This window comes from Aplysia californica, unplaced genomic scaffold, assembly GCF_000002075.1.
Source record: "Aplysia californica isolate F4 #8 unplaced genomic scaffold, AplCal3.0 scaffold00216, whole genome shotgun sequence".
Classification (NCBI taxonomy): domain Eukaryota; kingdom Metazoa; phylum Mollusca; class Gastropoda; order Aplysiida; family Aplysiidae; genus Aplysia; species Aplysia californica.
The window spans coordinates 1,032,210-1,042,892 of NW_004797486.1; the positions used below are offsets into that span (position 1 = coordinate 1,032,210).

At 40.0% G+C, this 10,683-nt stretch overlaps 1 protein-coding gene across 2 annotated transcripts in view; it reads left to right on the top strand.

Moving 5' to 3' along the window:
- Positions 1-10,683, top strand: part of LOC101854869 (glucose transporter type 1) — a 32,089-nt gene that overhangs the window by 10,170 nt on the left and 11,236 nt on the right. For both annotated transcript variants that reach the window (XM_035970071.1, XM_005099534.3), the window contains exons 4-10: positions 1-138; positions 646-770; positions 3,778-3,948; positions 5,159-5,266; positions 5,777-5,865; positions 7,347-7,445; positions 8,601-8,813. The exon at positions 1-138 is cut by the window's left edge and continues 23 nt beyond it. In XM_035970071.1, the coding sequence (XP_035825964.1) occupies positions 1-138; positions 646-770; positions 3,778-3,948; positions 5,159-5,266; positions 5,777-5,865; positions 7,347-7,445; positions 8,601-8,813 (943 nt within the window). The remainder of the gene's footprint in view (positions 139-645; positions 771-3,777; positions 3,949-5,158; positions 5,267-5,776; positions 5,866-7,346; positions 7,446-8,600; positions 8,814-10,683) is intronic.

Genomic DNA, 10,683 nt, shown 5'->3' on the forward strand with positions numbered 1-10,683 from the left:
CACAAACGTGAAGAACCGCGAAGAAGCCTTGTCTAAAGAAGAGGTCGAGTCACTCTTTGGTCTACTTGTAGCAGTGGTAGGTATTGGGAGCATTGTCGGCTGCCTCACCGCCGCTTCTATTGCTGACGCCATTGGTAGGTAAGTATGACGAACGCTTTGAACTGTTGTCTGAATGTTTGCTCTGTTGCCGTTGTGTTACCGTCTTCATCGTTCTACTCTTTCTGCTCTTCGTCTTTGGCATCTATATCATCATCATCATCATCATCATCATCATCATCATCATCATCATCATCATCATCAACAACAAATACAACAACAGCAACAACAACAACAACCAACAACAACAGCATTATGCAGCAGCAGCAGCAGCAGCAGCAGAAATCTTAAAGTAAAAGCATGGCTAGGATGTATTTCTTGACAATAAGAAGGCTCAAAGCCTTAAGTTCAGGTATTGTCATCACCATTACCAAAATTTGGAATTTAAGTTGTAACAAAAAATGGAAGTCTCTGTTATTTCTTACGTCAGACGAGACGAGTAGATCCACGTCAGACTACAAACTTTTAGCATAATTATAATTTATAATAGTGCAGCATGTCCACACAAGGGTTCCCATATCTATCTCGCCATACTATGTTTGTCCTCAGAAAATTTGGTATCTTTCTGTCGTCTGTGACAGGAGCATGTGGCACTCTCATCATGGCTCTGGCAGAGACCGCAGGCTCCTATGAGATGCTGTTCGTGGGGAGGGTCGTCTTGGGCGTTGGTCTAGGTGAGAAGGATGGAACTTTTTTGGTCGCTTTTAAGGACAAGCGGTCTAACCCAGATTTCGTGGGTTTTCAGAAGTGGGCATTGCCCTACCTATAGGAGAAGTTTGGTTTCATTGGTGTGTATATTTGTTTGGTTATAGAGAAAACTCTCCCTGTCTTTCAAAGAAACTGAGCGAGGGACAAAAACTTTACCTTTGATTTTTTCAAAACAGCATTTTTTTTGGATAGCCCCCTTGAGCTTAAAAGCGACCATTTGACTTACTACGCACGTGTGGGGGCCTCTAGTTACATGGGACTGCATGAGGTCCCCATTCTATCCTCATTTGTTGAGGGATACATGTAGATCTTGTCAGTACAGAAAGTAGATTTTCTTAAAAATCTCGATCCGTTATGAAAAAGAGTAATGCGTAAGGAACCAGCAGCATTGATGCTCAACCATACCCACTTCGTTTACAGCCTTTATGGCACTAATGGCATCACTGGATCGGGTTACAAAACCACTCCCAGAGAGGACTTAAAGAATGTGACTTGTGTTATATACCATTGTCTCTCGAGACGGATGGATGACCTACTTACAAAAGTATAATGAAATTAAAGACAGAGAGTGGATTTTTGTATAGAGAATAATTGTGAACAGACTATTCATCCAAAACAAATAAGTCATCCAAAAAGAGTCAGGAGCCCTGATGAGGAAATAAAGGCAAGGACTTAGGAGTCACATTTGACCCTCTGCTGACCTGGTGTGAGCACATTCAAGAAGACCAGAAGAAAGGAACAAAGAGGGTAGCGCTGCTCAAGAAAATGGCCGGAACAAGCTAGGGTGCAGACATGTCAATCTTCAAGAAAACCCACGTAGGATATATGAGACCGTTCATAAAGTATGGGATGGTCTCATGGGGAACTACCGCCTAGTCAAACCTCCAAAAGGTTTTAAGAGTGCAAAACCAAAGCCTGAGAATTGTCCACAGGAGGAATTAAAAGCACACCAATGAATTATGTGGAAGCAGTAACAGGTCTGGAACCGATGGAAGATAGGAGAGTAAAAACAAGACTGACCCAGGGCACCAAATTCCAACATCTCACAAATCATCCCATGCACCAAATGATGACAAATAAACCGAAGAAAAGACTGAAACAAGAACCTTGCTTTACCAGACCTTGAACAAGATGCCCCAATTCAGACAACAAAAACTTTTGAATCAGCACAGCCATCAAGAGATCATAAAGGAATTGACAGCAAAGGAGCTATATCCGAGAGCCTGACACACCACTTGACCCACGTCATGCTCAGAGAGAGGTATCCACCAGATCAATGGATCAAAGCATTCACACATACATCAGTAGCAGAAGAAACACAAGACGGAGGTGGAGGTATCAACAGAGAGTAAGCTTGACGAGACAAGTTCGAGCATTAGCAACAGGAAAATACTCCACCAACTATAAGGCAGAGACAGAAGCTCTCCAAGAGGCAGCTAAGGTGCTCGGAAACAGTGAGGCCACATACAACAGGGAAAGTGATACTTTCCGCAGACGCAAGATCAGCCCTGTAATCCCTGGAGAACAACAAGAGTACTGAACTCAATGCCCTGAAAATAGCTATTATGGCACTAAACTCTACAGCCAGCAGAGTTGTCTTGTAGTAGATTCCTGGGCACGTCGACATTTTTGGAAACGAATGTGTTGAGGAAAGGAGGACAATTGGAACAAACCCACCGCAGCCCCAACTACCAGGTGGCTAAAACACTCATCAAGTCAGTTGTCCATGCCCATAGAACGAAAACCCCCAACACAGAAGAAAGGACCCAATCTACCAGCTCCCAAGAGCCGACCAAGTGATAATCTTCAGACTCAGAACAGCACACAACAGGCTGAAGCATCTACCATGCCTTACAATAACCATAAAGTATGTACCCTATAGGTAAAGAAAAATGTTTGAATTATGCAAATTAGGCTTCCATTATGGCCCTCGAAGGCAAAATTTAGACATATTACTTGGAAGACTGTATTTCATACAATTTTTAGAATTTTTGCATGAAACTTTCAGGAAATGTTTTTGAATACCCAATGCAAGTCCCAAACCTCTAAAGTAGGTGTTGGGACAAAATTGTGAGTTTATATAGATGTTGAATGAGCAAGTGATGAAAACAAAATTTAAGCAGCCTACTTAAGTTTGCAAGAACCAAATTTAAACTACTGTTTTCAAATGGAGCCGTTTTTTTAGGTTTAGGACATGTACCACTATCTTGGGAATATGTGTTCAAAATTTCGGAAGGATATCTTGAGCAACAGTGATTTTATGGATTGTAACAACCAGTATGAGAACCCAAAATATTTTTTTTGGAGAAAATGGACCAAAAACGAACAAACAACGACAACAAGGAATTGTAAGGACATTGAAATTCTAAGTTCAGACTAGAGCCAAACTTTGAGGCAGGATTGAGTCCACAAGAAACAGTTAGCTCAGCACTGTCAGTTTGGAAGAGTTCTAGTTTTATTATAAATTCACTTTTTGCGTTTCAAATTGCCATTTTTGGGGAAAAAATAAGGTAGCAATCTACGTAAACTGACTGTTGGGATTGACATGGGTATGCGAAAACCTGGATTTACAAAAAAAGGAGACTGTTTTATTATTATTTTTAAAAAAAATTCATTTGGGTCTTGTTCATAAATGGTGTAGATACACATAGGGGGCAAAAACAAAAAATACAGTAAAATCTTGATGTTTCATGATATCAAAGCATCCTGGTACCTGAAATGATTAATTTCTGGGTTGCCTGATGCATGTTGATTAGTCCATTTTGTCTTACTGGAAAAACGCGTTAAAAGACAGAAGGTAGACACACAACTTTCAAGTCTTGCTGGCTTTGAATTTGACCAAAATATTCTCTCATCTCTAAGTACACATATCCTAGTAATGCAAGGAATTGAAACGATAATGTTCACCCAGACACTCCAATATACCCTTAAATCGACCCACATTGTGCTAAATCGTCATGTTTTTCTCTCCAGGATGGAATCTTACCATTGCCCCGTCTTATTTGGCCGAAATGTGTCGGCCCAGCATGAAAGCGTTTGCTGTGGTGCTCAACATGCTGTTTCAGAGTTTTGCCTTTATCGTCGCGCAGGTCTTGGGGTATGAGGAATTCCTGGGGAACAAAGAGCATTGGAGCCTTCTTATTGGTGGGTAATGGAGTCCAGAACAGGCCGGATATCCTTATTCTCAATGTAATGATGATTTTTAAAAATGATTTAAAAAAAATAATAATAACTGTCATAAACTGATGATGGCCTGTAAACCTTATTATGGCTTTGCTTGTGACCTTTTATTGCTATTTTTTATATAGAGTATTTACCCTTCACATCTGAACATAACAACTTTAAATGTGACATAGGTGAAATGTGACATAGGAAGGTCAAATGTGACAAGTTATTTCAAATATGAACACAGAAACCGCAAAATTGCACATTGTGCGTTCAAATGAGAAAATTGCTACTTCAAATGTGAATGAATGCAAAAACAAATGTAACATTCCGAGGGTAAATATAGCAAAGCTGTAAAGGGTTTCAAAACAACAACCCCTCCACTCCCAGTCCTTTCCTCGAGTAGAAACACTAGCTTGTAGGGATGTTAAGCGAAATAATTGATATAAAAATATAAACAGAAGGGTACTTATTGCTTTGTTTTAACACATAACAAAAACAAGCAATACTCCACGTGATCTATACGCCCCAAGCACACAACATGTAGGAAAACTTAATTAGTTCTTGTACATGAGGATAGTATATAAAATATGTGCGGATCTTAGAAAGTGCTCTATGTTCTTTTTATCAGACTGCCTTTATTCTTTCGAGCATTCAATAACTACCACCGTTTCTACGAGCTTCTCTTGAATGAAACATTCATAACAACCACGAATGTTCCGTACCGATGTTTGTGGTGTGGTGGGAAGGCTCCTCGAGATTTCACACAGCAGACTATAGTGCAATTCCCGTGTGGGGTAATTTTTTATGGGGTACAAATAATTGTCTTCCTGCCTTTCTGCTAGCCGTTCCCTCTGTAGTTTCTGTCTGTCTTACTTTTTGCATCACTAAATCACCATCATTGTGTCGATGTGCTTCTCTTTACTCAAACAAACAAAAAAACCCAAAGCCTTTCTCCTGAGACCTTGTATCGCTGTCAGCCCAGGTTGGCCCTGACTGAGAGGGTCGAAGCAGCGCACCTCCTAACTGATCTAATGATGTTGATGGGGGTGTGCAATTTCTACAATTATATATTATAGTATTTAACAGATGCTCCTCTGTAGTGTTGCTTTCTACTTGCACAAAAACAATCATTGTTGTCTTTACATAGTTGGCCAAGGTGGCTAAAAATCATTAAACATCTCTCCAGGTCTACCAGTGGTGGTCATTGCTGTGCACTTGTTGCTTCTGATGTTCTGCCCAGAAAGTCCAAGATATTTACTTATGAAAAAATCTGACTATGAAGGAGCGAAAGCAGGTTTGATGCGAATCTTGGTTGATACATGTACTACTAGATAGTGCTCTTAAACTATGTTTTGTTCTACCTCTGAACAATTAGACCAAATAAGCACGCAAATAAAACCACTAAATGCAGTATTATTGGTGAGCTGGAGTTAGGAGAGGATGTTCAATGTTTTTTCCACGCCAAATCGTGAGGAAAATATAACATTCAGGTGACAACTTTGTTTAAGAGATTATTTCGAGACTGCAAAGAATTGTATTCTTTACAGTCAAATCTGATATCTTGCAGAAATTCGATCATCAAAAATGAAAATGAATTATATTTTAAATTCTAAGAGAGCAGATTTTTGTTCAAGTAAAGAAAACAGGGAATGGAATCCTGACTGTTTCATTCATTGGTAATTAATTGAGGGTGGATTTTGTTTTCTAAAATTCCATAGGTAAACAATTTTTTTCCAATTAATTAGCCCATTGAAAAAAAAAAGAATTGGCAAACAGATTTTTTCTTGTATTTTTTGTCTGTCAGCGCTTCGAAAAATTCGCGGCATAAAAGACGTTCAATACGATATCGACCTGCTCAACGAAGAACTGGCGGAATCAACGGTGGATGCACAAGTACGGTAACTTTTTACTATCTGTCTACTGTATGGTGCAGGGTTTACGTCAGTTTCAACACTGTAAACTATTTCAAAAGGCGGGAATTTACAGGTGTCTGTGGTATTGCTTTCACTCGTAGAAGACGTGAAGTCACTTTCTGTGTGGAGATAATATTTATCAAATATCTCCGTCTGTCTGTAGGGACGTTCAATGTGACAGCCAGGACCGAAGCAGTCCGCCTCCTTAATGATCTGAACTATGTTAATATGGGCCTAAACCACCTACAAGTTGAATAAAATTCCAGAAATGTAACGTTCATTTTCAATAGGTCTAGGTCAAGTAAGTGGCACGCCTTACAATCTTCCCAAGCAAAAAGCTAAATTCAAGATCAAAGTAGGAATCAGATTTCAGCTATCCTGGATTGCCAACTGAATGAAACACACACTTTCTTTCCTAATTTCATGGCATTTAACTTATAAAGAAGGGTCTAAGCATAATAAGTCTTCCGTCAACATGGTACCGTCATGACTTCCTCCGAGATGAAAATCTAGTACCGACCTGCTTGGTGATTTATCTATCTATTTTCTTTTTGTTGTGTTCTTTCCAGGAGATGGCGAACTACTATCTGTCTCGCTGAACTGTTTGGGAGCTGGGCAAAGTTTGAGCTTTGTAGAGGGTCGTAAACAAATGAATTTGAAAAAAAAATTGTTTGACCGCTATCTGCAAAATCCAACGTTGGTCTTCTTTAGAGCGTCCAGAAATTTAAGAGAACCCTTTTTCATCCCACAAATTTCATCTTCGTATTTTATGGTATCCGTAAATATCCCAGCGTATTTTTGTCCCTCATAGAAGACGTGAAGCCACTCCGATTCCACAATAGTTTAATGATGCAGGGAGAGAACTTTTAGTAGTTTCATGTATATAACTTCCGTTACCAAGTCTAGAGCTTGTTGTCCCCCCCCCCCTTACTTTTTTTTGCACGCTAGAGTTTGTATCGGACTGAATTAAGAATGTAGATCAGTTGTGAACCTGCCAGTGTGCAAACGTAAGTGGGTACTTTTTAGATTAATAGATCGCGCTTTTGAACTTATAGGATACTTTGGCCTTTTATGTCTTGAGAGAGAGAGAGGGAGAGAGAGAGAGAGAGAGAGAGAGAGAGAGAGAGAGAGAGAGAGAGAGAGAGAGAGAGAGTGAGAGAGAATGTGTGTGTGTAGGTCGCTTGTTAGTATCGAATAGTAATCGGTACATTATCATTTATGTTAAAAAAAAGAACAAAAATCAGGGTATTGGCCTTTAACTATCGACAGTACCTGTGGAATATCTCTATGAAATCAATCCCGTGACAAATGAACTAGGTTTAAGTCATTCTCAAACTGTATTTTATAACACGAATAAAAAACAAACCAAGTCTACCATAAAAAGGAGGGAATAAAACAGGTTAACTTGTGACTGAGCCTGTTGATCTTTTCATAATGTATTTTCTATGCTCTCCTCACCAGATCTCAGTGATCGGCCTGGCGAAATCCCCCGTCTTGAGGAAACCACTGATCATTGCTATCGTGCTGGGCTTACAACAGAATTGGTGTGGTACAAACGCAGTAAGAGCAGATAAACCATTAGATCTGTATAGAATACACGTGGGCTGAAGTAGAAGTAAGAAAACGGTTATAAAATGACGTTTTGTCATGATTGAGATACAGCTTACCCAATAGGTTGGCTAAACATTTTCTTTTTTTCCCCATGAGCCTTGAACTATTTTTCCAATCCCTGAATGCATGAATGCCTGCCATCCCGGTAGAATGCTGTGCCAATCTTTGACGCACTATTATATATACAATGTTTATGTCATCAGTGATTGCGTTCACTATCCAATCTACCACCGGAGATGATAAGAAAAAGCGGAACGTATGATGTGCGACTGTTGAAGGAGAAAGGGTCCGGGAGAGAGGAAAACTAAGTATAGAAGAAAGTAAACAAAGAAAAGATGGAAGAAAAAGACAGAAACAGAGAAAAGAAGGGAGATATGATAGAAAGTATAAAACGAAAGAAAGGAAACAGTTCGTAAAATTGACTACAATGAACTACACTAATTAGTACATTAAATTTGAATCTGACAGTTTGAAACAAACCCTGCCCACTCCAGGATCTTCAGCTGGAGTAAGCTGTAAATCAATATCAAGGCAAACGTATTATACAAATCTTGAGAAATGTGCGGGTACATGATTTATCCACATACTCTTAACGCAATATTATGGTTCAGAAATGTGGTCCACCAAAGTGATTCTTTCGTCGATTCAACGTGGTATGGTACGAGTATTTACAATACTGCATAACGTGCCTTCGTGTCCTCACATTATAATCACCAAAATTCGACCCACGAGCGTGCGTGCTGTCGGGAAATGAAGTAAGCAAGATTGGCGACTTGCTGAGACGCAGTGTAACCTCACTGATGAGAAAGTAGGCTACTAATACTACTATTAAAAAATCTCTTAAAATCGTTGAAGGAATATCATATTTTGTTGACAATCTGTCTGTCTGTCTGTCTGTCTGTGTGTATGTATGTATGTATGTATGTATGTATGTATGTATGTATGTATGTATGTATGTGTGTATGTGTGTTCGTGTGTGTGTTCGTGTGTGTGTGTGTGTGTGTGTGTGTGTATGCATTTATGCATTCATGAGCATGCAGGCAGGCTTGCATATGCCTGCACACACGTAGCCAAACTCACCAGTGTTTCTGTTTCTTCCCGTAGATTTTGTTTTTCTCTACATCCTTATTTGAAGACGCCGGGGTTTCGACAAAAGACGCCAGATATGCCACATCCGGTACAGGCATCATATTCTTCATCTGCAACATAGTGTCCATTGCGATCATACCTAGGTTTGGCCGCAAGACCATCTTCACGGCTGGAACTCTGGGAATGGGACTCGCATCTGCAGTTATAGCAATCACGATGGTCTATAAGGTCAGTTTGCTAAATTCATAACGAAATCGATATTCCTTTTGTTCCTTCCCTACGGATTGTGCTGACATGTCAGTTGGTTTTTACTTTGCCCTGCTGCACATTTAGTCGGCCTTGATTCAAATTCGAAGTTTGAATAAAATTAAGTTGGTTTTTTTTTAGTTGGCGTTTTGCATCGACATTATCTAGGTAATTTATTAGGGGTGGGGCTTTATCCTATTCTGACAGAGCCAAGCCATGCTGAGAGGGACATAACGCCCCAGCAGAAAGATGGGAGATACTCGACAAATTCTTTCCTCCACCAAGGAAGAGCAGTGGATTTTCTAGGAGTGCATTTTACTCTTGAACCATTCTGATCGCAGATGTAGGTTAAATCTAAGGTCTTGTCTCTTTATTCCATTATTCTCGGTGGTTTTTGAGGGTAGTAAACCCATGGCTAAACGAAGAGAAAAAAAAAGCGGGTGATGGGGAGTTTGCGTGTGTGTGTGTGTGTGTGTGTGTGTGTGTGTGTGTGTGTGTGTGTGTGTGTGTGTGTGTGTGTGTGTGTGTGTGTGTGTGTGTGTGTGTGTGTTGGGGGTGGGGGGGGGTGGAGCTTAGTACCTATATAAGATATCTTTACGGGTATCGTCTTTACACTTTCATCACACCCATGTGAGTTTAGACCTGGAACGACTTTTCTCCAAAAGCTGTATTGATTAAAAGTATCCGCATGTCTATCTATCTACCCACGTACTTTGATAACTGTCACAGCGTGAAAACGCACAAAGACACTTTGCCATAATATTACTTTATCCACACACACTTACACTGACGCATTTTCCTTCTAGCGTTTGGGCTACGGGTAAAAACTGGTATTTTTAGAACAACCTCTTAGTACAGACAAAACATGTCTTGCTCGAGGCAATCTTCTTCTGAACATTAATGAACTTGACCGTATGTAACATAAAGGCGTGCTTGCAGCTAAACGCACCCCCCCCCCCCACCCCCTGTGTTTCTAGAAACACACGATTAGATGAAATTACTTGCCAAAGTTGGCAGTTTTCCTAGGCTGATGGAACTCTGCCCGTCTGCTTTTGCTATTTTGTAAGGAATATGGCTTGTTTATCTATCCAAATGGCTGCCTCTAGCAAGATGTTGGTTTTTGACTTGGCCAGTAGGAGGAACACGAAATCTGTATTCGACACTGTTAAATTCAGTTTACAGGGTAATGATCATGTTAACTAACATTGATTTTGTTGTTGTAAAAACTCCGGAATTTATTTGATCTAATGGGCACAACAGGGGACCCCAGGTGGAACCTCCCGTGAATTGCCGTGACAATATGGATATGCAAAACGCTTTTAATATTATATTACTCTTTTTAATTTGAGTGGGCTCAAGTAAGCTTTTATCTTTTAATCTGCCTGTAAATTAACATGTTTTTTGAATTTATATGCATATCTGATATTTGTATAAGTACCAGTCTGCTTCTCAGACGGCCTGATTACTTATTTGTACGCCTGTTTGAGCACCTTTCAATTTATTCACCTATCTGTCCAAAGACATGTGCTCACAAGCCCATGCATGCATACTTACCTACCTACCTCTACCCATCCGTCAACCCACCCACCTACCTACCTACCTACCTATTGCCTACCTACCTACCTACCTACCTACCTACCTACCTACCTACCTACCTACCTACCTACCTACCTATCTACCTACATACCTACCCACCTACTTACCTACTTACCTATCTACCTACCTACATACCTACCTACCTACCTACCAGCCTACCTGCCTATCTAACTACCCTATCTAATATACATGCAAACATATATACATACATACATACATACATACATACATACATACATACATACATACATACATA